The sequence below is a fragment of the Phocoena sinus genome, chromosome X (genome assembly GCF_008692025.1).
Source record: "Phocoena sinus isolate mPhoSin1 chromosome X, mPhoSin1.pri, whole genome shotgun sequence".
Taxonomy (NCBI): domain Eukaryota; kingdom Metazoa; phylum Chordata; class Mammalia; order Artiodactyla; family Phocoenidae; genus Phocoena; species Phocoena sinus.
In genome coordinates, this window is record NC_045784.1 from 130,108,485 (window position 1) to 130,136,011 (window position 27,527).

At 65.4% G+C, this 27,527-nt stretch overlaps 1 protein-coding gene across 3 annotated transcripts; it reads right to left on the bottom strand.

Moving 5' to 3' along the window:
• Positions 1 to 866: 866 nt before the first annotated feature.
• On the bottom strand, positions 867 to 26,060 carry FLNA (filamin A). Of its 3 annotated transcripts, none has more exons than XM_032620566.1 (48): positions 25,925 to 26,060; positions 22,382 to 22,869; positions 18,997 to 19,245; positions 18,795 to 18,892; positions 18,528 to 18,675; positions 18,025 to 18,143; positions 17,854 to 17,931; positions 17,600 to 17,762; positions 17,299 to 17,496; positions 16,669 to 16,806; positions 16,455 to 16,578; positions 16,203 to 16,339; positions 15,909 to 16,102; positions 15,660 to 15,773; positions 15,426 to 15,569; positions 14,732 to 14,855; positions 14,485 to 14,645; positions 14,308 to 14,398; positions 14,052 to 14,221; positions 13,662 to 13,779; positions 13,301 to 13,563; positions 12,478 to 13,075; positions 12,215 to 12,388; positions 11,967 to 12,129; positions 11,731 to 11,891; positions 11,467 to 11,637; positions 10,935 to 11,058; positions 10,689 to 10,845; positions 9,823 to 10,012; positions 9,644 to 9,667; positions 7,254 to 7,501; positions 7,075 to 7,170; positions 6,802 to 6,904; positions 6,574 to 6,714; positions 6,336 to 6,464; positions 5,967 to 6,140; positions 5,709 to 5,870; positions 5,412 to 5,615; positions 5,183 to 5,335; positions 4,952 to 5,074; positions 4,567 to 4,833; positions 4,292 to 4,429; positions 3,972 to 4,087; positions 3,309 to 3,441; positions 2,356 to 2,532; positions 1,973 to 2,191; positions 1,685 to 1,888; positions 867 to 1,353 (listed from the first exon to the last, which is right to left on the bottom strand). In XM_032620566.1, exons 2-48 carry the CDS (start codon positions 22,752 to 22,754, stop codon positions 1,166 to 1,168), a joined length of 7,941 nt encoding a protein of 2,646 aa, XP_032476457.1. In that variant the 5' UTR covers positions 22,755 to 22,869; positions 25,925 to 26,060; the 3' UTR covers positions 867 to 1,165. The 3 variants fall into 3 exon arrangements, with proteins under 3 accessions (XP_032476457.1, XP_032476456.1, XP_032476458.1); XM_032620565.1 differs by having other exon boundaries at positions 17,299 to 17,499; XM_032620567.1 differs by lacking the exon at positions 9,644 to 9,667 and having other exon boundaries at positions 17,299 to 17,499.
• Positions 26,061 to 27,527: the final 1,467 nt, after the last annotated feature.

The following is a 27,527-nucleotide window of genomic DNA, read 5'->3' on the forward strand; positions in this document are numbered from 1 at the left end:
CACGTTTTCAGCTGCCCAGTTGGGAGAGGAGGCCTGAAAGCTTGAGCCTTGGCTGGCTCTAAGGCCCTTCCCTACATCCGGGGGGTGAAGCTGGCCGCCACCCAGGGGAGGAGCAGGGTGGCTGTGCGGCCGCAGGAGGGACATCAAGAGTTGTGTGCGGAGGGCGGAAAAGCATGGAGGGCTCGGGGTGGGGCACTGGGCACAGAGGTGAGGGAGGCTCTGAACAGGGCCGCAGAGGAACGGTGACCTGAGCGGCTGGGATTGCCCTTGCACACCGGTGGCAAGAGGGAGATAGGGCAGGACAGGCGCAGACACCTGTCACTGGAGTGGGGATGGGGCAGACTCTGTGGCCAGTGCCTTGAATGCGTCCACCTGCTGCCACCTGCCCACTGAGGGGCCTGGAGACCCACAGCCTGCCCCCGCCCCCGGGGCGGGGGCCCTGGTGACAGTGACAGCGCCTCCTCGGGGGATGGTGGCACGTTTAAGCTGTCTGAGGGATGGCCAGGGCTTGCCGTGATTTCAGGTCCTGCTTATCTGGTCCTCCCACCCGGCACTTCACCTCCTGTAGCCTGGCCATGGCCTGGCCCTTCCCCGGGACAGCATCCGTTGCTGGCGGGGTCTGGGATAAGCACACTAGCGTCGGGCCCTGTTCTGGGGGCACGACACACCCCTTGCCCCACATTGGTCTGAACTCAGGGAGGCAGAGAGGAGGCCAGTGCAGATGGGACCCGAGTCGGGACCCCCTGGGTGCCAGGGCAGTGGGAGGGGGCCGGGCCTGGAGATCCAGCAGCCTGTGGTCTGGGCCCATGCTTCCACCCAGCCGTGTCCCCCGCGTCTGCGCCCTTGCCAGGAAGCTCGAGCCACCCTCAGGAGAATGGAAGCGGAACTTTATTCCTCTCGGCTAGAGAAGAGAACTAGCGGGTGGTTGTGCACGAGACCCCCACCCTCACCCCTCCCGGGAGCAAAGAAGACAGGCAGGCTGCCTCTGCTCACCCCTCTCCTTTGCCCAAGTGGAGGCAGGGGAGCGCAGCACAGGGCAGGGTCAGCTGCGGTGACAGGGTGGCCGGGGCTGGCCAGGGCTGGGGCGGGTGCTGCTTGGGTGGCGGAGGGCGGGCGCAGGGGCACTTCTCATCCTGGGAGCTGCTGGCTGGCACGGACACAGAACTCAGGGCACCAGGACGCGGTAGGGGCTGCCTGGGATGTGCTCGTCACCCCATTTGACCACCAGCGTGTACTCCCCCTTGTCCTTGAGCAGGTAGGAGACGCTGTAGAGCCTGCTGCCCACGTGCTTCACCAGGATCTCCTCGCAGGGTGTCCGGGGCCCGTGTACCCCGACCAGCAGCATGTTGTTGCCTGGGGGTGGGGGAAGGGGCCTCAGTGCCAGGCCCCAAGTCCCTCCCCTCAGCTGTGACTGCGCTGACTCCCTTCTCCTGTCTTGGGGCGACAGCCCTTCCTAAAGAGCTGCCAGCAACCCCCCACCCCACCCCACCCCGGCAAGACCAGCAGAGGAAACTCCAGCTCCTCCAGGGCACTTCCCTGAAGGGTAGAGGAGACGGCAGGGAGGCCCAGGCTGGAAGCGGCCCGCTCCCAAAGGCACTCCCACCGCCCTCGCTCCCCTTGCCATGTTCCCAGGCACTGGCCGTCCGCTCTAACGTCTAGCCTCATCTCCTGGAAGGACGCCCACCTGCTCTGCTGCAGTCCACCGTGAAGCTGCTCTTCTGGCCCATGTAGGCCTTGCTCAGCCCCACGCCCTTGGCCAGCACCTTGCTGGCGTCGGTGGGACCTGGGCCTGGGGCCCCGTGCTGGGGGGCACTGGCAGTCTTGGTCAGGGAGTCCACAAACACTGATGACGTCTCATGGAGGCTGTGGTTGCTGACCAGACGGTGACCTGCAGGGCAGAGCAGGAGGGGCTAAGAGGTGGCCAGAGTGTCGCGCACTGGGTTGGGTAGCCGCAGTCTGGTACGAGGCTCACCTGTAACCCTGGCCTTGAAGGGGCTGCCCCCAATGTGGTAGGGGCCGCCGTACTTGATGGAGATGAGGTAGCTGCCAGGTGCCATGGGGGTGTAGGTGACGCGGTAGCCCTCAGGGCACTCCTGGCAATCCATCTTCACCTTGGAGGGCCCGTCGATTGTGACCGAGAGGGCACCAGCGCCCGCATTGCTTGTGTTCACGATAAACTCGGCTGGGCTCCCTGGGGGCGCGGGAGGTTAGGCAGAGCCGGCCTGGCCCGTTTCCCCACCCCAGCCCCCCAGTGTAGCCTTGTCACCTCCGCACGCCTCCTGTTGTCACTGAGAGCTCGGAGGAGGGACCCGAGCAGTTGTGTTCACACACTGGAAGCTGCACCCACTGACCTACCTGTGACGCCGCCTTCCAGGCCCGCTCCGTAAGCGGACACCAGGCCTGGGTCCCCTCCATGCCCAGGCTCCCCAACTCGGATCTTGAAGGGGCTTCCAGGGATGTGGGTGCCATTGAACTTGACATCAATCAGGTAGATGCCATTCTCCCGTGGGATAAAGCGCACGGCGTACTTATCTGAGGGGCAGAGGAACGTGCCGTGGGCCTGGGGTCTCTCCTCCAAAACTGAGCAACTGGCATCGGCGAGGGGCTTCCCTTGCCTGCCAGCGTTGAGTCCAGCAGGTCTAGGGGGCCCACTCAGCTTTTCCTGGAGACCGTGCTGGGCACCCACACCCCACTGCACAGACCTCCTGAAGCCTGAGGGGTGAAGCTTTAGATGCCCAAGCTACCGATAGGACTCATTTGGACTGAAATCTTCTGTAGGCAAAATGCCCCCCTCGACGCCTCCTTCTCCAAAGGTTACCGTGAGCGCCTTATCCCCCACGTGTTCACTGGGGCCCAGAGACAGGCGGGAACTTGCTTGAGGTCACGCGGCTGGGAAGGGGCAGGATGAGGCTGTGAACCAGTGAAATTGGGCTGGGCAGCTCCTCCCACCCCCGGGGCTGTCCCCGGGTTCCAGGCCTTAGCCAAAGGCCTGGGCAGCCCCCATCACTGGACTTTGGGTCTCTCCCTCAAGAGACTGCACTATACGGCCCGCAGAAGGTGTTTTCCTTCCCAGCAGCACGGCTGCCAAGCTAGGTACCCCAAGGGCTTGGGTCACAAGCTGGGGAAGCGCCGCCCGGCTGGAGGAGCCCAGGCCTCTGGGCCCTGTCTCGGCTGCTTCCGGAGTCTGCGCCTCCCCTTTGTACTCTCAGCCCGCTTCCCAGCCAGTGGGCCAGGCCCGGGGGGAGGCCCACCGCTCCCAGTCGGGCCAGGGCAGACGGCTGGCTGGCCGGGAAGGGACAGGGCCTCACCTTGGTCGATCTCTGTGACATAGCACTCCTCCAGGGCTCCTGAGGGGCTGTGCACCTTGGCATCGATCGCCCCCTTGGCCCCGTTCAGGCTGACTGCAAAAGAGGCTGGCTGGTTGACCTTTAGCCCTGACTCCTGGAAGCACAGCAGACGCGGTTAGGGGCTGGGGCGGGGCAAGGGAAGGAAAGGGCTCCAGAAGCAGGAATCCCACTGGGTTGCACTTACCCATCTGGCGTCCAGCTTGGTTTAAAGAGGGAGAGCCATGGATTCTCGAGGGGCAGCAAGCTACAGGCACACACCCCCGCTCCCCGACCCACGCTCTACAATCACACACCGGGCAGCAGGAAGGGGGGTGGCCCCGCCCTGCGGGCAGCACTCCTCAGCCCTGGCAGGCTGTCCCTCTTTAAACCTCAGCCCTGGTGCTCAAGGGGCACAGGCTTCTGTTCAAAGCCTTTAGAGCTGAGACACGAGAAAAACTCCACGCGACGGTCAGGGGTACTTCCTCCGACCCCAAGCGTGGGCTGCACCCGGCCAGAGCAGAAGCCCGGCGCCCCGAGCTGGGCTGGGCGGGTCACTCGACACAGGGCCAAGACCTGCTCTGTGCGGCGGCTCTGGTCTGGCCGGGCCCAGGAGCCCCAGGCGGGCGGTTTCTCTCGGTGCCTCACCTGAAGACTAGAAACAGTAAGGCGGCGGGCGTCACCAGACGGAGAAGCCACAGGCACCACAAAAGGGCTATCGGGGATGTGCTCCTCGTTGAACTTGACTGAGACCTCGTAGTCACCTGAGCAGGGAGAGAGAACAGAGGGCGTGCCGGGAGGTCCCCACCCGTCAGCATTCGAGCCTGCCACCTCCCGCAACCGCAGACAGCCTGAGCGGCCCTGGGACCTCAAGGGGGAGGGTGGGAGCCGGGCAGGGCTGTCCGCGTAGACCCAGACCAGCGCCCAAAGCCGAGTCCTGCCTCCCAGCCCCAGCCACGCCTCAGTACCTGGCTCCTGGACCACATAGGCCACGCCACAGGAGCCATCCTTGCGGTCCTCGAAGGAGATCTCGGCCTTGCTGGGGCCCTCGACAGCAATGGCCAGGCCCCCGGCGCCAGCTTCCCTGGTCCAAATGCTGAATTCGGCTGCGGGAAGGTACAGTGTGTCCTCACGGAGGGCCGCTCCCCCGGCGTCGGCCCCCGCCAAGCACGGCTGCTAGCCCCCCTCCTGCCCCCCAGCCCCCGCCCAGGAGGGGCAAGAGCCCCGCAGGAAGCAGGCCTACCTGGCACTCCAGCTTCAGCCCTTTCCAGGCCAGGGCCCCCCGCGCGGACCTTGTGGGCTCCCCCTTCCCCCAGGGGCCCTACGGTGAACTGGAAAGGGCTCCCAGGCACGTGCTGGCCCTTGTACTTGACGCTGACGGTGTGCATGCCCATCTCGGCGGGCACGAAGCGGATGCAGTAGGTGTGGTTCTCCCCTTCCACGATCTCGGCCTCGTGGCTCTTGCCTGATGGGCTGGTCACCTGGGCTGTCATGTCCTGGATGCTAATTTCTGTAGGTGGGGGACAGCCTGGTGAGCAGGAGACCCAGGGTCCGCCCCTCTGCTTGGGACCGCCTCGGGCTGGCGCCTAGGACTCCCTGGGACCCTCCCTGGCTCCTGTAGCTCCTACCAGGGATCTTCAGGCTGAGGTCACAGTGACTGCCAACGTTAGCCACCGAAGGGGCCCGTCGCCTGCGTGTGATGCTCTCTTTCACCCGGCCCTCGCCTGTCACCTTCACGGAGAAGGGGCTGCCTGCAGGAAGAAAGCACAACCCACGTCCCGCACAAGTTACGGTGTGCGGACGGACCCTGGGGTGTGGCAAGAAGGGTTGCCCAGCCACGGGGAAGGTGCCTCACTCACCGGGCACGTGCTGGTCAGCGAACTTGATGTTGATGATATAGTTTCCAGGCTCCGTGGGGCAGTAGGTGACCCTGCATGTGCCATCCTCCAGGTCCTCTGTGTTGATGTCCACCTTGCTGGGACCCTCGATGGACAGGCTGAGCCCACCATAGCCTGCGGGAGGGACACCCCTGAGCCAGGGGGCCGAGTACAGAGGTCTCACCCCAGCTTCCAGGCCACCACCGCCTACCTGCATCACGGGTGTCGATGATAAACTCTGCAGGCTCAAAGGTGTGGCCTTCGTGGAGGCCCTGGCCTGAGACCCGCACGCGGCTGGCATCCCCAATCTCCGACTGGCTGATCACCACTGGAATGGGGCTGCTCGCCACATGCTGGCCATTCTTCTTCACGTGCACCAGGTGCTCCCCGGTCTCCTTGGGCACGAATGAGATGCCTGGACACGGGGAGGGGCTGTCAGCTGGGGAGAGGCGCGCCCCCACCCCCAGCCTCCCTCCCTTCCAGAAGGCCCCACTGCCCAGCCTCTTACCCACGCGGCCGTTGCGCAGCCGCTTCAGCAGGCAGGGCTCCTCCCGGCCCGAGGGCGGCACCACCGTGGCCGTCAGCAGGCTGAGGTCCGTCTCCGAGATGTTGATGGGGATGTCGGCGGCAGAGCCCACCTTCAGGTGGGACATGCGCATCGAGTCGTCACCTGGCAGGGGACGGTCACTGTGTGTCCAGGCACAGAGGGAGACTGCACCCACCCTGCCACCTGCCCCCTTTTGTCACCGCTCTGGGTGTCACCTACCTGTGACCCTGGCAGTGAAGGGGCTGCCCGGGATGTGCTGCTCGTTGTACTTGACCAGGATGCTGTAGTCACCGGGCAGCACGGGCAGGTAGGAGACGCTGCACGTCCCGTCGTGGTTGTCGGTGCAGCTGATTTCTGCTTTGGATGGGCCCTCGATGGCCAGGGACAAGCCCCCTGGAGAGAGTTGTGGGTGAGGGTGCGAACTGTGCCCGGGGACACTGCGCCAATGAGGAGAAGCCCCAACGGGCAAGCGGCGGCCGGGGGTGGGGCAGGGAGCCTCATCTGGGGAGCATCTCCAGTGTCCAGCTCCCCAGCGGACGACAGTAGCCCGTGACACACAGGCGGGTCAAGACGAGAGCTGCCGCTCACCCTCTCCTGCATCCTTGGTGTTGACGGTGAAGACGGCAGGCTTGTTCACCACCCCGTGCGTGAGGCCAGGCCCGTAGGCTGTGACGTGGCCGCAGTTCACATAATCCACGTAGAACTGTAGGGGGCTTCCTGAGGCAGGAAGAGGGACCACGTGGAATGGGGGCCTCGTGTCGTCCCCGAGCCCCTTCCCCCAGCCCCACGCCCCTGTACGGTGGCGGTGGCATGCTGAGGGGCGCACCTGGGATGTGCATGCTGTCGTAGCGGATGTCCATCTCATGCAGGCCGGCCTCGCTGGGTGCGTAGCGCACGGTCACAGTGCCATCCTTGTTGTCGGTGATGGCCGGCTGCGCCACCTTGCCCGAGGGCATCCGCACCTCCCCTGCAGGGCAGTGGGGCGCGGGTCAGGGCAGCCCGTTGGCACACTCTGGCCTCTGTGGCTCCCTGGCTCCTTCCTGCCCCCGCTCACCAGTGATCTCGCCCTTCTTGATGGTGAAGGGGATGACAAGGTCGAAGGGCCTCAGGCTGGTCACATCCAGCCCGTTGACACCCACCAACGGTCTTTCTGGGGCCTGCAGTGGAGACAGAGGGCCTGGGTGAGGAGCTGCAGGAGGGAAGGGAGTCCCGCGTGGGAGGATCTGGGGTCCCTCCTAACAAGCGGCAGAACAGGGCCTCACGGGACGCCCAGCTGGCCGGTCCCCGAGTGTCCCCTAGGGCTGGGAGGAGGTGGGCCAGGCCATACCCAGGTCTGCTGGCCGCCCTGGGCGTAGGTGTACGGCGGGGCCAGCTGCTGAGGCCGTAATGGGGGCTGTGCCGTGGGCTGGTCTCCAGCCAGAGCCTGCAGAGCAACGCACAGGAGCTGGAGACTCTGTCGTCACACATGAGCCCCGCCCGGACGCCTCGCCCCTGACCCCTCCTGACCGTCACTTGGAAGGGGCTGTTGGGCACGTGTTCGCCACCGAAGCGCACGCAGATGACATATTTGCCCGGCTGGGGGGCCGTATAGAAGATGTCAAAGGTGCCGTCCTCGTTCTCTACCACGTCCACGTCCACCTCGGAGCCGTCGGGTGTGCACACGGTGCAGGTCACCTTGCCTTTGCCCGCCGCCTTGGTGTCCACGGTGATCACCGTCTCCTCCCCAATCTGGATGGTGGGGCCGATGCCAGCGCCTGGTGGGGTAGGGTGGGTCCCCAAAGGGGGGGCCGGCGCATGAGCTCGGCGCTCGGGCCGCTCCTGTCCACCTGCCGCCCGCCCAGGCCTCTTACTGCCACCACCAAGCACAGCCAGGCCTCCCGCCCCCGCCCCCCCAAAGCTGGGATGGTGAGTGATTTCTCAGAAGGCAGGAAAGGTTCCCCCGAGCCACCTCAAGCCTGGGAGTCCTGTCTCGGGGGAGTCCCCCACGTGGGAAAGGCCCAACGGATGGCACCCAGGAGTCTGAGAGGAAGGAAGGGCCGGGAAGCAGGGCACCCTCACAATGGGGCCCACCCTTCTCTGCTCCCTGCCCCTACCCACACCCCAGTGCCGTGTGCGGACGCGGTGAGGCGGAGACCTGCTGCAGCGTGGGGAACGTGACACTCGCCCCGCGCCCCCCGGGCCTGAAGGTGAAATTGGAGTTTCCTGACAACTGAGAACGCTCGCTCGACCGGAGGCTTGCAGAGAGGGGCGGCCGGGCGCGGCCCGGCGCAGGCAGGGAGCTGGGAGCAGGGAAGCAGGTAGGCAGCACAGCGCAGCAGGCAGTGGCAGCACCCAGGGGGAAGGGGGGCAGGAGGCCCAAGCCAGAGCCACGACTGCGAGGTGGCGAGAGCAGAGCAGCTGAGCAGCCTCCAGGGCCCCAGAGTGCCCGAGGAGAGGGGAGGGACAGTGACGTTATGATCTGGGCTCAGCCGTGGAGGCTCGGGGAGCTGTAGGCTGTGAGGGCTGAGTGCAAGGGGGTCCCCCGGCCAGCCTGCCACCGGACTCTCCTGTCCGCCGAGGGCTCCCACTTTGCGCAAGGGCTCCATGCTGGCCTTCCGCGGCTCTCCCGAGCTCTACGCCTGGCCCCCCCTGCTGCCCGCCCCTGCCCTGGGAGGCCTCACCTCGCACACAGCCACACCTGGTCTCCCTGGCTCGGAACCTGGACCCGCCACCTAGCTAGTAGCTCGGGCCCCAACCTCACAGTCAGCCCCGACTCCCCGCTTTCCCTGCCCGGCGCCCAGCCCCTCAGCTGCCCCATCCTCAAAGTACCCCACCCCCGCAGTTTGGCTCCCCCTCAAGCCCCACCACCAGCAGCCTAGCCCAAGCCACCCCTCCGACTGGTCCAGAGGTGACTTCGGTTCCCCAGCCGGGCGCCCTGTCTCCATTCTGCATGCGGTGGCCGGGTAAACCGAGACCACTCCCTCAGCCCAGCCCTGCCCCTGCCTCTGCTCCCCCCCAACCCCGGCCCTACCCCCTGCCCTAGGCACGCAGGGCTGGCGTCTCAGACCCCGAGGCCTGCTGTCCAAAGTCGTCGAGCCCCTGCCCTGGAGCCCCAGCCACCCTCTAACTTTCTCCCCGGCTGCCTCGGCCAAGGTCCAGGCCGGCAGCCTTCAGAGGCTCCCGTGTAGTCGTTGCCTCTTCTTGGTGTCCCTGGCTGGGGCTGGCTCTCCCCTCCCATGCCTGAGCGGGAGAACCTCCGTGCCTGGTTGGGGACCATCTGAATAACGTCACTGCTTGGGGAATGGGGGGAGGGAGGGGGGAGGGGGGCCACCGAGTGCACTTTGGGGCTCTGAGGCCGGGCCGGGCCCCGCCATGCTGGCCGCCCAAGCAGTCGACGCTGGTGCTACGGCACCACCAGCCAGCCCCACCCACTCATGCAGCCTGCACCTCCCCCGGCCTGGGACGCAGAGGCCCCCGGGAGGTGGGGATGGGGGTCTGTGGATCCGGCCGGGGCCGGGGACTCCCGCGGCTTGGGGGAGACCCCACGCGAGAGCCCTGGACGCGGAAAGAGGAAGTGAAAAGAAAGGGCCTGCTGCCCGCCCCCGGGACTTCCCCGGGAAGCCAAGATCCCCAGACCCCAGAGCCCCCAGGGGGGTGCCTCTCAGGATGCACCTCACCCCAAAGCTCTCAGCTGCAACCCGACTTCTCAGATGGGGAAATGGAGGCCCAGAGAGGGGGAGGGCCGGAGCACTCATGCTCAGCTCCGGAGGCCTCCCTGGGCCCTAACCCTCCAGTTCCCCCCTCTGTCCCTGCCAAGAGCTGCAGCTGGAACTGTCCTGGGAATCAGCATGGAAGAGGAAAGGAAGCTGCCCTCTGGGCAGGAGGGGCATTGGGAGTGGCCCCAGCAAGCAGCTTACCTAGCCCGTGACCTCCGATTGACACTGAGGTGAGAGGGCAGAGAGCAAGGAGAAAGGTCAGGTGAGTCACTCAAGGGGGCGGCCCCCACTCCCACACGCCGCCCCAAGCAGCGAGCCCTTGCACACAGGCACTCCCAAGCCCCGTGCTGAGCGCCGTGGCCGCTGGCGGGCTGGCTCACCTGTGACGGTGCACTTGCTGGCATCCCCAGCGGGCACGGCCCGAACGCGGTACGGGGAGAAGGGGATCTCATCGCCGCCATACTTGATGAGGATGGTGTAGCGGCCCGTCACGTCTGGCACGTAGGCCACCGTGTACGTGCCGTCGTGGTTGTCTTGGATGTGCGTCTTCTTGGGCTTGCCCTCAGGGTCCTGCATGGCAGAGCAGAGGGGAGGCGGTTGGCCCAAGCCCAGCCAGGCCCGGGGTTCCCTCAGGCCCTCTCAAAGGACCAAGCGTCAAGCACCACTGCTGCAGGGACAGCCTCTGAGCCGCTCAAGCACCATGGCCCAAGACGGTTGCCTGCATCCACCACTGTCCTTTACCTCCCCACGGGCAAGGTCCAGGAGGGAAGCGCCAAAATGCCCAGTGACCAGCCCCCCCCCCCGGCCCCCCGCACCCTGCGTGACAACAGGCAGGGGCAGGGACCTGGCGCCCATCCTGCTCTACCCCCACGAGGACCTCTCAGCTCCCATCCTCTACCCCAGGGCCTGCCCTAGCACTAGGACGAGCTCCCCCAAAGATCTCAGAGTCCTAGCCTTATACCTGGCCCCAGGGAATGTTACAGGCAGAAAAGCTGAGGCACTAAGGGCTTTGGTGACACCCGAAGTGAGCAAGTGCGTGCGTGGGGAAGCCCGTGTCTGTCACCACCATCCTAGAGGCTGGCACGGCTTCTAAGGGAGACCAGAGAGCCGGGCTGGCCCAACTGCCCCGGGCCGCGGACCCCGCGCGGCACCCCGCTCCAGCCTGGGCCCCTCCCCTCCCTCGCCTTCCCTGTGCCCGGAGCTGCAGAACAGCTGGAGCAGGCGGCCACCCGTGCGGCCGGCTCACCGTGATCTGCACCGCCAGCAGGCCCTCCCCTGCGTCCTTTGCGTCGATGGTGAACTCCACAGGCAGGCTGGCGGGCACGCCAGTGGTGTTGAGCCCGGGGCCGCTGGCCTTTACCTTGCTGGCGTCGTGCGTAGGTAGCACCTTGACCTTGAAGGGGCTGTGAGGCCAGGATGCTGTGAGCGGTCAGGACGGCTCTTGGTGCCCAGCCCAGGCCCCTCCCCACACGCAGAGGGCCCAGCCTCTTACCTTCGGGGCACCTCTTCTTCCCCGTACAGCACCGAGATGCTGTAGGGCCCCTCACGGCTGGGCACGTAGTTCACGGTCTGGGTGCCATCGGCGTTGTCCACCACATCCACTGGCTCCACCAGGCCTGGCCCCAGGCCCACAGACAGAGCCTTAGCCGGTGCCCTGGGCCCCTAGGCCCACCACACTAGAAAGCCGAGTTTGGGCCATGCACCCAGCCCTCACCCCAGGCGGCCTCGACTTGCCCTCACCTGCCCGTCCCCAGAACAGCCCTGAGCCCCCGTGACATCTCAGACCCTTGCCCGCTCTACCTCCCTCCCGCCTGCCACATCTGCTCAGCGGCCGAGTCCTGTCTGTTCTGCCTCCTTTAGGTCCCCTGCCCCAGGGCACTGGCTCTGGGGTCACCTGAGGCTCCTCCGTCAACTGCCTGCCCACCGGTCCCGCCCCCCGCCTCCCGCCGTGTGCTGGGTCCCCTCCCTCAGAGGACCGCACTCCCCCGACCTGACCCCCGACTCCCAGGCACAGGAACGCTCACCTTTGGGCCCCTGCACTTTGACCTGCAGCGGGGCCACGCCGGCCTTGCTCGTGTCCACCTGGAAGGACTGAGGGAGGTTGGCACGGACCATGCCTGGGCTCAGGCCAGGCCCAGAGCACTTGACCTTGGACGCGTCTGTCACATCATGCACGGGGACCTTGAAAGGACTGCCTGGAGGCGGGCAGAGGGATGGCAGCTGTGTGAGACAAGAGTGGAGGGCGGACAGGTGGTCCCAGCCCGGCCCCAGCTGACCTGCCTCCTCACCTGGCACCTGATGGCCGCCGTAGGTGACGTTAAGGCTGTAGGTGCCGGCCTCATAGGGGACGTACTCGACCGAGCAGCTGCCGTCCTTGTTGTCCATGCAGGACATCTTGGCCTCGGAGGGGCCCTCTACAGCCAGGCCCAGGCCCCCTGTGCCAGCGCCCCTGGTCCAAAGAGATAGCCCGTTATCCCCTGGGTTCCAAGGCCCCTGCAGCCCTGCCTCTGGGGCTCTCGCTCACCTGGTCTCCACGGTGAACTTGTTGGGCTTGTTGGTGGTGCCGCTTTGGATGCCCGGCCCGTGGACGCGCACTCGGGAGGGGTCACAGCCCTCGGTCACGGGCACCTGGAAGGGGCTGCTGGGCACAGGGCTGCCGTCGTAGGTCACATCCACAGAGTGGAGTCCTGCAGGAGGGCAGGCTGAGTCAGAAGGAGCCCAGGTCACCCTGCCCCCACCCCCAGCCCATCCCTCCAGCGCCCTAGCACGTACCCTCCTCGTAAGGCGTGTACTCCACTTTGTACGTGCCGTCGCCACAGTCCTGCACGTAGGTCTCGGTCAGGTTGCCCGAGGGGTTGGCCACGCGAGCCTTGACGTGCGGCCCTCCGGTCTGCGTCAGAGCCCGGGCATCCACACTGAACTCAGTGGTGGCTTCTCGGAAGACGCCTGCAGGGGGGCAGGGAGAGGAAGAAGAATGGGGCTCCCAGGGCCCCGGCTCCCGCTGCTCCCACGCCCTATGGTGGGAGGCCTCTCACCTTGGCCCTCAATCCCGGGCCCGTAGCACTGGACGCCTGAGGTGTCCACTGCGGGCTCCACCTGCAGCTTGCTGGGGAAGTTGGGCACGGGCTGGCCGCCGTACTTGATGGTGACAGTGTAGGCCCCGGGGCACAGGGGGATGTAGGTGATGGTGTGTGTGCCGTCGCCGTGGTCCTGGATGTGCACCTCGGCTGGCAGCCCCGCCTCGGAGCGGATCTCAATGGTCAGCTCTGCGCTGCCTGCACTCGAGCAGTCCACGTGGAACTGGCCCGCCTCACCGGCTGTGGCACGCTCCAGCCCGGGGCCCGAGCACTTGACCTTGGATGGGTCAAAGCAGGGAACCACGTGGGCCTTGAACGGGGAGCCGGGGATGTGGGTGTCAGCGAAGAGGATGTTGATGTTGTAGTCCCCGGGCTCCGTAGGCACGTAGGACACAGAGCACGTGCCGTCCCCGTTGTCCAGGCACTCAAGCTGGGCCTCACAGGGGCCCTCCACTGTCAGGCCCAGGCCGCCCGTGCCGGCGCCCTTGGTGTCGATGGTGAAGCGGGCAGGGGAGCCTGCACTGCCCCCCTGCAGCCCCGGCCCAAAGGCTTTCACCTGAGGGAGGAGGGGCAGGTCAGGAGCCAAAGCCACGCCACCTCCCTGACCCTTGACCCTCAGACCCCCAGCCTGACTCCGTCTGCCTGCTCTCGTTCTGGCTCCCCTCCCCCACCAGACGGGCACAGGCAGGCCTGAGCAGGGCCACCGCTCAAAAGGACAAAAATGAGAAGGGGTGAGGGCGAGTCTGGAGAAGAGAGGGGGTGGCGCCCACACCCCAGTTACCTTGCTAGGCTTGGTGGGGGGCACAGCTTCGAGAGAAAAGGGGCTTCCAGGCACAGGCACGCCGTCGTAGGTCACCTCGACCTCGTAGGGCCCCTCCTCACGGGGCACAAAACGCACCACGCTGTTGTCAGCCCCTAGGCCTGGCTCCACCTTGCAGGGCACTGCTGTCCCCGAGGGGCCCACAATCTTGGACACCACTTTGCCTTGGCCACCGGCGCCCTTCGACTTGACTGTGAACTCCTGGTCTTTGCCAACATCCACCTCTGTTGACACGATGAAAGGAAGGGGAGAACTGTGGCACGGGCCCAGGCAGCCCCGGGGCATGCTCAGTGGCTGGCTGTGACAGGCCCCAACTACTTACTCTCTCCCAGGCCGGACACCTTGATCTTGCTGAGGTCCAGGCTTGGAGACACCGCCACCGAGAAGGGGCTCTTGGGGATAGGATCCCCTCCATAAGTGACACTGACACCCACTGGGCCCTGGGAAGGGTACAGAAGGGCAGGGTCGTGGGTCATGGCCCTGGTCCCCCTGGCCTGGGGCTTCCCAACTTGGGCATGGGGAGGGGCTTCAGAGACAATGGCTTCTCTCTGCCACTGCACCCCCTGGACTTCCATGCCTTCTCTCTCCCAGGTGGGAAACGAGAGTGGGCGGGAAGCCCCCTGGAGCTGCCCACCCAGCCCACCACATGAGGGGGCCCACGGGCTCAGCAGGTATATGGACAGGCGCGGCCACAGGGGGTCAAGGTAGCTACCTGCTGCACCGGGGTGTACTTGACAGTATAGGTATTGTCATGGTGGTCAACGAGGTCCACATCACGCACCGCATCCCCCTTGGCCAGCCCCGAGAACTGGACATCCAGCTTGCCTTTGCCGGCGGCTTTGGCATTGACCGTGAAGTGGGTGGGTTTGCCAAGCTCGACACCTGAAGAGACACAGCTACCCTGTAGGGGCACCTTGCCCCACGCCCCCCGGGGCTCCCCAGCCTCCCCATGGGGTACTCGTCCTCACCGGTACGACTGAGGCCAGGGCCCTCGGCCTTCACCTTGCTGGCGTCATGGGAGGGGTCCACCTTGACCCGAATGGGGCTGGTGGGCGTGGCCTGCAGGGGGCGGGAGGAGGAGGGCTGAGAGGAGAGCCACACCCCATCACCCAGCAGCATTAGGGGCCGGAAGCACCAGCACCCACCTGGTCGGCGAAGAGGACCATGATGGTGTAGCTGCCAGCCCCGCGGGGTGTGTACTTGACCGTGAAGGTGTCGTTGTCATTGCGGATGATGTCGAAGTCAATGTCGGCCTCGGCGGGGCCCACCACGCCAGGGGCACACTTGATGCCGATGCTGACGTCACCTGCGGGGGAGGAGGGAGTGGAGGCTGGAACCTCACGGGGACGCCTCGCCCACTCGCCCACCCGCGCTCTCGAGGCAGGGCCTCACCCTGGCCGGCCTCCGTGCAGTCCACAGTGAAGTAGGTGGGCTCGTGAGCCTTGAGTCCCGTCTTGGCCACTCCTGGGCCGTACACCTTGACCTTGTTTGGGTGGCTGCCGGCTCCCACATTCACCTGCAGGGCACGGGGGCAAGTGCAGGGGCATGACCAGTCTGGAGGAGGGGCAAAGTGGCGTGACCACCCTGGGGAGTGCCATGTAAAGCAAGCATTCGATGCTGCAGTGCCGCCACCCTTCGCTATCTATGCAACCAGAGCAGTGAGATCGCTCGTCTGCACTAACGCCTGTACCAGAACGTCCGTGGCAGCACTGCTCACGACAGCCAAAAGGTGAAAAACCCCAAATGCCCGTCAACAAGTGACTGGACACCTAACACGTGGGCTATCCGTGCGATGCAGCGTCATTCAGCCGTGAACTCGTGCTATGCTGACCGGGAACTAGTGCGAACACAGACACAAAAAGCCACAGGGCCTAGGAGCCCGTCCCCAGGGAATGTCTAGCGAAGGTAAACCGCACAGCCAGAAAGCGGGTGCGTGGCTGCTTAGGGCCGGGGGCAGTGGAGGCGCAGAGGAGTTTCTCTGGGGGACGGTATGCGAGTTTCATGGAAGAGGGCCGTACCAAAGCAAAGCAGGCACCCAGGGAAGTGGGCTAAAGGCCCGTCTGAGGCCTGCAGAGGGCAGGCTCACCCGAAAGGGGCTGCTGGGGACGCTGACGCCTCCCCAGGACACCATGGCCGTGTGCTTCACCGGCTTCCGGGGCACGTAGGAGCAGCTGTAAGTGCCGTTGCCGTTGTCCTTGACCACTGCCTCCACGGGGCAGCCCTCGTTGTCCTGGAGAGCGGGCGGGAGCAGGCGGCCTCCTGGTCAGTGCCCGGGTCGGGGCACCTGCCCACCCTGCCCCCACCACAGAGGGCACCCCACCTGGACTTGGACCCTGAGAGGAGCCTTCCCGCCGTGCTTGGCATCCACCGTGAACTCTGCCGGCTTGTTGACGGCCACACCCGTCTTCTCCAATCCAGGCCCACGTGCCTTCACCTAATGGGAGGCCACCCAGATCTCAGGGGACCAAGTGCTGGCCTCCAAAGACAGAGTGGCGGGAGCACGCTGCCGGCCGTGCCAGCCCAGGGCCCCAAAGCCCAGAGACCCAGCCCAGCGGCCCGCACCCTTTACCCTGTCTGGATGGAAATCCTGGGGCGCCTCACGGATGTCGGCCATGAAGGGGCTGAGGCGGATGTCTTCACTGTTGCACAGCACGTGCACGGCATACTCGCCAGCCTCCTGGGGCCAGTAGCGCACATCACAGGAGCCATCGCCCTTGTCATCACATTCGATCTTGGCCTGCGACGGGCCCTCCACAGAGAAGCCTGAGAACAGCCGCCAGCTCCGTCAGTGCCCTGGAGCCTCGGGAGGGTGGCCCTTACCAGCCTCTGCCCCCGGGTGCCCACATCGCAGCCTCCAACTTACCCAGGGTGCCCACGTCGTCCCCAATGGCCTCCACCACAAAGTCTGCGGACTTGCCAACGACGCCGCCCTCCAGCCCGGGGCCCCAAGCCCGCACCTTCTGATTGCCACACTCGGTGCCCACCTTCACCTCGAAGGGACTGCAAGGAGAGAGCCACCCAGGGGAGTGCCAACGGGCCCCGTCTTGGAGGGGGGCCGGCCCAAGCCCAGCAGAGGGAGGAGTGCGCCACCTCCGAGCTCAGCCCGGGGTCTCACCTGCGCCCAATGTTCTGGCCGCCCCACGTGATGGTGACAGTGTATGTGCCGGGGACCATGGGGTAATACTCGAAGCCATAGACACCATCCCCCAGGTCCTTCTGTTTCACGCGCTCCTCGCCCTCTGCCGGAGACAAGGGAGGGGCCTCAGGCCTGCCCAGCAGTGGCCGGGGACTGGCACCGCCCACCCCAGCCCAGCCACAGGCCAACTTACTGGGACCCTTCACGGTGACCTTCAGCTCCCCACTGCCCGCGCCCTTCGTGTACACCTTGAAGTCGGCAGTCTCCTTCACTCGCACACCCTTGGGCTGGAGGCCCCGGCCGATGGCGCGGCAGGCCCCTGGGTTACAAGCTGTGAGCAGAAGGCTGGCTGAGCTGCTGGGAGCCGGCGCTGGGCGACCCCTCCCTTGCTCCCACAAGGCTGGGCCGTCGGGCCACACAGGCCGGTGAGGGACGCGTAAGAAAGAACTGGAAGGGACCGTGACCCTAGGACCTGCGTGGCCCAGGCCAGGACACGGCAGGCCTCCTCCCACCTGCTCCGGCCATGCCAGCCCCCAGCCCCCCGCCTAGCCCCCCCTAGGAAGACAGATCCAAGTACCGTTGACCCTGCGGGCAGAGCAGAGAGCAGCAGGTCTCTAGACAGCTGGAGCGAGCTCTTCCGAAGGTGAGAGCGCGGAGAGAGAGATGGAGAGGCGAGAGGAGGGCCAGAAAGAGTGCCCGCACAGCGGAAGGACAGAAGCCCGGGGAGCCGGGGCGGGGGCTGGGACGGACCTGCCCGGCTGCCCCGCTCCGAGACCGCAGGGCTGGAGCCGTGCCCAGTGGGGGGCGGCCGGGACTGGCCTACCTTGGCCAACAGTGACAGTGTAGGGGCTGCGAGGGATGGGCACACCAGCGAAGGTGACATGCACCGTGTGGACGCCCTCCACGGCGGGCTGGTAGCTGCAGCGATACGTGCTGTCACCCCGGGCCTCCAGCTGAGGCTCCACGGTACCCTTCCGTCCTGTGGGGTCCTGGATCACCACTTCCACCTCGCCTGTCCCCGCTCCTGCCAGGAGGCATCGGCTCAGATCCCGGAGCCTCCAGGCCGCTCCCGCGGCCCCCCAGCTCTTCCCCCAGACCTGCCGGCCTCGGCACCCTCCCCTCACCCGCCGTGAAGATCTCAAAGTAGGTGGTCTTGTTGGCGATGTTGCCGCTGGGCTCCAGGCCAGGGCCCTGGGCCGTCACTTTGCTGGCATCTCCCTGGGACTTGTCCACATACACCTCGAAGGGGCTCTTGGCGATGTGCTGGCCGGCAAAGAGCACGGTGACCTGTTCCCAGGAGGGGCGCACCGTGAGGGCAGGGTTGGGGCACCCTCGCCACTGCCCTCGCCACTGGCCTCCCCTTGGGCTGAGGGCTCACCTTATGAGTCCCCGTCACCTCGGGGACATACCAGACGGAGAAGGTACGGTTCTTGTCGTTATTGGCGGTCACCTTTGCCTAGGGTGGGAAGGAGTCCGTGAGCCGTTGCTCAGAGCGGCCCCTCCACGCGGGGGCCCGGCAGCGCCCTGCCCTGCCTGCCGGCCGCCCTACCTCCTCCTGGTGCCCGGCCGGATCCTCCACGTACACCAGCACCTCTCCCTGCCCGGCGCTTCTGGTCTCCACAGTGAACTCTGCCCGCTTCTTCACCATGTTGCCTGTGGGCTCGATGCCTGCCCGGGGATGAGGGGGAAGCCACAGGCTGGCTGTGAGGGCTGGCGCACTCCCGCCGCAGCCCCATCAGGCTGTTCGGAACGGGGTGAGTCAGTTCGGTGTACACCCCAGCGCGCAGAACCCGGCCTTCGGCCCCAGCTGCGCTCCTGCCGTGGGACAGGCCTGGGCCTGTTTTCTAGAACGCTGGCTTGAGTTTGCCTCGGGCTGGTGTGGCGGGGGGAACACAGAGCCAGTGGCCAGTTTTGACCAGCCCCGACCCACTCCTGTCTGACTCACGGGGGGGCATTTGATATCCTGGCAGCCACGTGGCTGAAGACTCCCCGGGAGCTCACGTTCAGGGAGGAGGTCACCTTGCAGGAGGACCCCCCGCCTGGCTCTCTCACCTGGCCCGTAGGCTCGGGCTTTCTTCGGGTTCAGTTTGGGCCGCAGGGGAGCCCCTGGTTTCAGCTTGGCCTTGGGGAACTGGGACAGGTAGGTCATGACGGAGTGCTCATCCACATTGGGGTCCACGATCTCCTCAGGGGTGATCACCTGTCACGCGCAGAAAAAGGAGCCAGTTGGCCTCCAAGCCTCAGGGCCCTGGGACACGCCACCTCTCCGCACTGGGCCCTCGGCCCCCAGACGGCCGCGGTTGGCCCGGCGGAGCGTACCTGAGGGATGCCCAGCCAGTCGTCGGCCTGCTGCATGGCTTCCCTGGCGTTGTTCACGGGCTTGCTGGCATCCCAGGAATCCCAGTCAGGGCACAGGCCTGCGGGGCAAGGAAGGCCATGAGTCTGGGGGACCATGAGACCTGGCTGCAGGCCATCCCCTCCGCCCCCCTACAGGCGGCCCCGCCCCCCCGACGCCCCTCACCCGGGGCACAGCTGTCGACAAGGGCGCCCAGGGCCCTGCCACTTTGCCAGTCCCGGCTGAAGTTGGTGATGGGCAGCTGCGGCAGCTTGTTCTGGATCCAGCCCAGGAGCCTCTGCTTGGGCGTCTGCTTCTTGGCCTCCTCGTCCTCCTCCTCGTCCCACATGGGCATGGAGATGGAGTAGTGCAGGATCAGGGTCCAGATGAGGCCCAGGATCAGCTTGAGGTTCCCGTCCACTATGGCCTTACTGTCTGTAAGGGGAACGAGCGGCAGCGCTGGGCGGGCAGGGTTGACCCGGGAGTCCCTGCGCATGCGCGCACACACACACACGCGCGCGCGCACGGGTTTGGGGGTGGCACACATTCAGGGTGTCAGGCCACTCCCAGGCACTGGGCAATGTGGCAGCATAGCAGGCCCCAGGGAGGAGGCACAGGCCCCCGTGGGGCAGGGTGGGGTGTGGGTCGGGGCCCGTTCTGCCCAGGGCCCCTTTGGGGGTGTGAAGGAGGTCTGGAGGCAAAGCACCTGTAGACACATGATGACAATACAGCACAATGAGGGGGCATTGCTGGAAGCCCTGGAGGCCGTGGGGACCCAGAGGAAGGACGGGAGACAGACCTAGGCGGCAGACAGGGCCAGGGGAGGCCTGGGGAGGAGCCCCCTTCCGCAAAGGTGGCTCTGGAGAGTGAGTGGGATGAGTGCTCTGCGGGGGCCCACCGCCCATCCCCAGGGATCTCCAGGAAAGAGCCCCTGACCTGCACTGAGAAAGAGGAAGGCCGGCGGGTGGAGAGGTTGGGAAATGTGGCGGCTGCCCTGGGGTCGCGGGGGCGGGTGGATGGGTGGATGGCATGGGGCTGGGGAAGCGGAAGCGGTGGCGCGTTGGGCAAGGACCCTTTGGGTGGAGGGTGTGAGCCCCGCCCCCCACTGCCTTAGTGCTCCCCCGCCACCCACAGAGCCAGGCTGGGAGTTGGGCAGCAGCCCTGATGCAGGGGGAGGGGCTGGGAGCCCCAAGGAACCGCTGGTTGGGCTGCATGGCCCTGACTCACTGGGGCCCGGCAGAGATGGCCTGCCAGCCAGGATGCTGGGCAGGACACATTCCAGGGGCCCCCTCACCCAGCCCGAAGGGGAAGGGCGGAGCCAGTGAGCCTGGGTTGGGCGCTCAGGGCCCAGCTTGGGAGTCTGGGTGGCAGAGGTCATGGGTGGGGTCCCCAAGTCCTGCCGCCTCAGTAGAGCCTGCTCAGCTGCTGCCCGCCCTCCTCGCCACCTAACGGGCCACTGGGCTACAGGCTGGTGACCGCCAAGCTCGCCACAGGGGAAGTGGTTAGGGCGGGCACCCTGCACCCCATCCCCATGGCGATGCCTCTGGGCTCTGAGCCCCACCCAAGGCCCTTCTGGGTCTCAGCCTCCTCAAGCGAACGGGGTGGGGGGGGGCCGGGGGGGGCCTCTGAGAACTCAGGAGGGCAGCTCATCTTTGGAATCCCTGCTGGCGTGTTCCACCTACCCTTCCCCAACAATCAGTAGAAAATACTTGTCTGGTGAGTCAACTTGGGGGTGGGGAGAAGGGGATGGACGCCACCAAAAGGGCCATCAATGGCAGGTAGCCTCTGAATCCAGCGGGCAGCACCTTGCAGACCAGCTCAGTGCCACTCAAAGCAGAGCGGCCTTCCTGCTCCTAGGCTGCGGTTGGCCCCAGTCCCTCACCACTGCCTTGCTCTGTCCCCAAATGGCAGGTAGGAGGGTGGAGTGGGGGCTTCAGGCTAGGGGTGACTGGAAGGTTCAGAGAAGCCCAAGGACACAGGAGTAGCCAGGCCTTCCCGCCAGGCTCCCACCCGCAGAATCGCGAGTCTAGCACAAGCCCTCAGCAGGCCCGAGGTCCACTATGACCCACGAGGGGAAACACAAGGCCAAGCTCATCAGCCATCATCGGGCTGGGCCCTCCCCACCCCCGGTCCATAGGAGGCTGGCCTAGGCCCTCCCATCCACCTCACAAAAGAGGGTGGGAAGGACCGGGCTCAGAGTTGAGAGACTGACTGGTTGGATGGCCCCGCCCCATCCCACCCCCTTTCACCAGCCCCCCGGGCCAGCCTGCCCCCTCCCTCCCCTAATCACTGCTGCTTTCCAACATTTTTTTGCCTTATATGGCAAAGCTCTGGGAACTAGGCCTGCTCCAGCCAGCTCACAAGAGGAGGAGAAGGAGGGAGGGGGGAGGAGGAGACCCCCCCCAGACAATTGGGGTGTGGCCCGCCTCCCCACATCCGGTTGCCCCCCCACCCAAGGCTCAGAGATGACTCAGCTTGGCTAGACTGAGGCTGGGACTGGGGGGTGGGCCTCGGCCTCGACTTGCATTCCAGAGAAAGAGGTGGGGCCCTTGAGACCTGCCCTGAGTGGTTGGGGGCACCTGGGTCTCGGTCCCTCCTTTTCTCAGGCTCCGCATGGACCGGGCCAGGGCTGTAGGGACAACTGGAAGGCCTCTTTCGATTCTGAAGAAAAGAAAGCTCGTGCCCCTTCTCTCCCTGTCGCATCTCCCCGCCCCCCCCCCAAGTCACCAGTTCTGGTGCCTGTCCCTGTGTGGCTCTCATCTCCGAAGTGCCTGGGATGATGCAGTAGGCCCGACCACTGCCAGCCTCACCAGCCCGGTGACACGAACACTGGGCTGGCAGCGAGCCCAGCACATGCTGGAGTACCTCCCAAACAACTCCTGCATATTCTAGATGCAGGAAAGCAAGTCCTACATGGAGGCAAGAGTTTGGCACAAGCTCGACAGTAACCAGGTATCTAAGTGACTACAAGCCAGCTCCCTTCACTGGCCAGCGCCCAAACCCATCTCAGGTGCTGTTTTGCTAGCTATGGCCCTCTCTGGCCCCCTAGTTCCCGAAAGGAAATCTAAACTTGGGGTATGAGCCATCTTCACTGGGGGGCACTAGACAATGGGACCCACAAGCTCCAACCCCCTGTTTAAGGAACCACAGGGGTGCCTGAAGCCCAGAGGGCCCTCTCCAAACTGCTGTAGGGGGTGGAGAGCCCCGGCCTCCCCCTCGTTAGAGATGGGGCACTAGGCGCACAGCCAGAGCTTGGCCAGTGCCCGCCCCCCCAGGCCCTCTCCCACCGCGGGCGCAGCGGCGGGGGCGCGGCCTGTGGAGGATGTGAGCTCAGCCTGGGCGTGGGCCAGCCGGGGACCGGCGGGCGGGGGCGCGTAGCGGTCCGCACGCACCGCCGGCCTGCGAGCCTTTGTTCTCGAGGCCCACACGGAGCTGGGCGACCCCGGGGACTCCCGGGGCGGCGCCACAGCTTAGGGGGGTGTCTGCGAGGGGTCGGCCCGGAGAAGATGGGAGGACGCGCGGAGCCCCCCTCCCTCGCCTCCCAGCGCCACCGGGCGGCCCGCGCCCTCACCGATGGACACGAGCTTGATGCTCTCGCGCTCCAGGAACTCGAGCGCCACCGACACATTCTCGAGCTGCATCTGGCGGAAGGTGGGCCTCTGGTTGTGCTTGCGGTGCATCTTCTTCTGGCTGAGCACCTCGAGCAGCGCGATAAGCCGCAGCCCGTCGCTCAGGTCCGTCTGCAGGTTGGCGATACGCTTGCTCACGCACTTGAGGTGCTCGTTGCACCAACGCGTGAATGTGTTCTGCTGGATCTTCTTCCACGGCGCATCCTCCGCCAGGTCCTTCTCGGTGGCCGGCATCTCGGCGTCTCGCGTGTCAGCGCCGCTGCCCGGAGCCGCGCCCGCAGCGCTCTGGCCCGCCCGGGAGTGGGAGCTACTCATTTTGAGGCGCGAGGAGCCGAGGGGCGGTGCTGCAGCCCAAGCGAGGGGACGGCCCTTTAATTAAAGTCGCAGGCACCTCAGCGAGCGCGGGGCGATGCAGACAGCAGAGACAGCGCTGTGGAGAGAGCGAGCCCTTTAAATGCGGGCGGGGGCGGGGCTGGGAGGCGGGGTCACATCGGGGCGTGGCCTTGGGTGGGGCTTCGGGGCCGTGCCCGCCCCGCCCCGCCCCGCCCGTTGGAATGCCCCCCTGAGTCCCCCCGCCCAGGCGATTTCGACCCGACCCCCAGCTCCGGGAAGGGTCGTTGGGCCCCGTAGCGGGCAACGATGCGCTCAAGTCCTGCGATCTCCCTCCCGCGCTGCAGGAAACGCTGCAGCGAGGAAAGGCTGAGCAGCGTCTGGCGCTGGACCTCTTGGCTTCCAGCGGGCACACCATACAAGGGACTTTCCTTCCCCAAGGCCCCTGCGGGGGGTGGGGTGGCTCGCCCTCCCTGAGTCACGTGGACTCCGCTCGGTCCCCGCAGCCCCCCGTCGTCCCCTCTCCCCCGAGCTCCGGCGCTTGGGGTTCCCTGGACGCGCCCCAGCCGGCGGCCCCGGCAGCAGCAGCAGCAGCGGGAAGGGCCCCGATCTGAAGGGCGAGCCCTTAGAGAGCGCAGGTCTGGGCCAGGCGCTGCTGGCAGCGCTTTGCGCGCGTGCGCCAAGCCAAGGAAGCCCGTAGCGCCCGAACCCTAGGCCGCCGCCCCAGACCCCCAGGCCCCCTGCCCCAGCCCGCCTTCCCGCTCTGCAGCGCCTGGACTGCGCACCTGCGCCCCGCCGGTCCCCACCGCCTCCCTCCCTCCCCGCTCCACCCGGGAGGAAATGGGGCACTGGGCCAGGAGGCCACCGGCACTCCTGGAGCCAGCAGCCTTGGAAGGGGCCTGGGCGTGCCGTTGCGCACTGGCACAGGGCGCGGTGTGATGCATGCAAAGACAGCGAGTGCCCGCCTCACCCACCAGCTGTCCACCTGGGGCGGGAGGGGCTTCCTCTCCTGTCGGAATGGCCCCTGAGCCCAGTGTGACCAGCAGCCAGGCAGCGGCGGGGGGCGGGGGTGGGGGCTTCCAGACTCAGAGGGACCTGCTCCGGGGTTCCAGTAAGACTTGGTGGGCTCTGAGCACCTGGGTCTCGGTGGGCTTCAGAGCCGTGGTAGTGCAGAGCGGGCCCCCAGGACAGGAGGGCCAGGGGACCGAAGGGGACAAACCACGGAAGGCTGCCAAGGCCTGCTGGGGAGCCGGGATGGTGTCAGGGCAGTGGGGAGCTATTTGCTCAAAATTAATTTTCTGGTAGATAACTGGAGACCGTGGGAGGTCACTGTGGGGAGACATTGACCGGCAAAGGCACAGGAGCGAGAGGCCTGTTGGGACACTCACTGCCACCCTCTTCAGTGAAGAGAAGCCAGCCTACTCATGGCTTTGTCACCAGAGTGGACTCACTTCCCCCAGTCCTGTGTACCTCCCCTCTCCAGGATGTTCCCTTCTTTACATCTTTTTTCCAGAAAGGCATGTCTCTGTTCCTCCTGCTTGATTCTTAGATTGACCCGCAGACTAGCAGTAATTAAGTTATCTGCTAAAGACCAGTGGGAGAGGAGGCCCTGGGTCAGCCAGCACGTCATGCCCAAATATGGTTGACTCTTGCACAGCCCTGGTGTCTGCATCACCCGCAGTGGGGCTGCAGTCCCCACCGGCATCTCCCTTGCCCTCCAGCATGCTCGCTTGGGGGCTGCCTGTCCCCCCACTGGTTTTTCCTCACCAGTGGTGGTGGCATGGGGTCTAAATGATGTTTTTCAGTCTGAGGCTCACCTCCTGTGCACTGTCCACTCCTGACCACTTTCAGACACATGTGCACAAAACTCCACACTGCGGTGTCTGGGAACTGGGATGGAGGTGGGAGAGAGAGCTGTAGAGGGGGACCCATGTGGACCCCTCCCTACCAGGCCCCATTCAAGAGGAGGTGAGAGTTGTCCTTCTGATTCCCCTGCCCCACAGAAGGACAGAATTACACCAAGGACAGAATTACACCAAGAATTGATTCTCACTCCATAACTGCCATCCAATTGGGTCATCTGTGTTCATTCCTTAATCTTCAGAGAGCAGGGAAACTGAGTCAGAGTAAGCGACCAGAAGCCGGCTCCAGCAGAAAGGGGGACAGAAGCTGGGTGCCCTGGCTTCCAGCCCTAGGCTTTCCCTATTTGGGGGCAATAAGTGACGGGGGTGTAGAGGGTTCTTGTCCCAAGGGGACATAGTATCACCACCAGGTGGCGCCCCATCCCAAAGCCCCCAGATCGGGCAGCCCTTGGAAGCCAAAATCCAGCTCTTTCATATTTTCCCTTATTTGGAGTAGATTCTTGGATGTTAAACACACCCCGCCTCCCACCCCACTCCTGCCCTCAGACCCCAGGCCAGGCCCTCCCACAGGGGTGCTTCGGCTGATGAAGGAAGCCGAAGAGTGGCAGGAGGGGCTGCTCAGGCAAGTCCAGGGGCAGCACGTGACAGCACTCAAGTCCTGAGTTCCCACTTCGACAGAGCTGCCTGGATCACACACAGGTGGGTCTGTCAGCGGACTTCACCTGCTGCTCCTGGACCAGGTGGCATGGGAATCTGGGGACCCTGCCGCTCACATCCTGGCTGGTGTGAACATCTAGCTCAGAGCCAACCTGGGACAGGGCGCAGCCTGAGAATCTGGCCTGGCCACCCTCCCACCTGGGTCCCCGTGGAGCACAGCAGCCCAGGAGCCAGCCCCCATGTACCCAAGGCAGTTGGTGCCCAGAGGACTGGTGTCACAGGTACCCACTGTCGCCCTCCCAGGGGGCATACTGGCTGCGAAGTGTCCTTCCAGGTGGTCACTCGCGCTCAGCCCACACAATGTCCTGCTTTCAGGGCCTTGCCTTCCTGGACAGTCATGCAGTGACCCGCTCACGGGCACCCACGAGAGCCCATATCCCGCCAAACTCTCAGACACCCTCTCTCTCAGGGACCCCCGTGGCTTTCGGCTCCCACACTCCTGGGCACACACATAGGTTCCCGGGGAAACCCGGGAAGGCGGCTGCGCTCACGCACCCGGCTGCACCTGGCCCTGGGCTCCCGCTCCGCGAGCAGCTCGGTGACCGTTCCACTCGGCGCCCGCCTCGGAGGCCTCACCTGCTGTCCCTGCGGGCGGCCGGCGACCGCGGGGTGGCGCCTGGCCGGTCCTAGAGCCCGCGCCGAGCGCCTCGGGGCTCCGCTGGCGTCCGCTGCGCGCCGCGCGCCTCCACGCGAATGGGCCGCCGCCGCCCGCCTTCTTGTTTGCCGCACCCCCGCCCCGCGCCCGGCCCGGCCCGGCCTGGCGAGAAAGCCTTAATTGGTAAAATCGCCCAGGAGCGGGGGTGGTGGGGCGCCGCGGGGGCGCGCCGTGAGCTCAGGCGCCCGGGCCGCCGGCGACGCCCCCCCACCCCCGATGAGCTCACCGTCCAGCGAGGGGAGGGGCGCGCCCAAGGGGTCGCAGGGCCTGCGTCTCAGCCCAGCAGCAAAAGCCACCTCCTCCAGGGAGCCGCCCACAGTCACGGCCCCCCGCCTTTGCCCCGAGCCTGGGCTGTCCAGACAAGTTTGATTCTGCCTTGCGGGTGGGGGGTGGCCCTTGCAGGTGCTCACTGAGCGCCTACCACCCGGAAGTCCGCACTGGGGCAGGGACCCGAGCCCCGTGATGAGCCAGCGTCCTGGCTGCCACTGATTTCGCCCCTGATGGGTGCCAGGCCTGGCCTGGGAGCGAGCAGTAGAAATGTTCTGGATTCTCAGGAGCATGATTAGGTGCAGTGCTGAGCTCTGGGCGTGTACAGCGGGGTGCCACCGAGGGGCCAAGTGTCTGTGAACTGGGCGGGCACAGCCATGCCCCGGCTCTGCCAGGCTCCCTCTTCCTCTTCTACGTGCCCATTGCCTGGTAGTTTCATATTCAGCTCAAATGTTACTTCCTTGGTGAAGGCCACATAAAGCAGTGTCTTAATATTTTGCCCACAACCCCCAATAAGAACTACATTTTACATCCTGAGCCAGCACCTGCATGCACACACGGATCGACACAAATAACTGAAACAAACGTTCCACCAGATGAAACCTTCCCTTACTGCCTGAAAACACTCTAGTTCCTATTCTATTCTACTTCATAAAAAGAGAGAAAAAAAAGAAGGAAGGGGGCTTCCCTGGTGGTGCAGTGGTTAAGAATCCACCTGCCAATGCAGGGGACACGGGTTCGAGCCCTGGTTCGGGAAGATCCCACGTGCCACGGAGCAACTAAGCCCATGCACCACAGCTACTGAGCCTGCGCTCTAGAGCCCGTGAGCCACAACTACTGAGCCCGCGTGCCACAACTACTGAAGCCCGCGTGCCTAGAGCCCATGCTCTGCAACAGGAGAAGCCACCGCAGTGAGAAGCCCGCGCACCGCAACGAGGAGTAGCCCCCACTCGCTGCAGCTAGAGAAAGCCTGTGTGCAGCAACGAAGACCCACCGTGGCCAAAAATAAATAAATAAAAAATTTAAAATACCTTTAAAAACAAAAAGAAAATAAGGAAGGGAGGAAGGGAAAAAGGGAGAAGGAAGGAAGGGGGAGGAAGGGAGGAAGAAGTTTGGTCACACCTGCTAAAATGCTGGCTCTGCTGGCAGTGACATTTCCACCTTGATCCATGGTGGGATCTCCTCGCAGTACCTCGGCCTTTGTTTCTCCCTGCTCCATCTACTGGGACCCCGTCCCCACAGCACTGGGTTATCCTC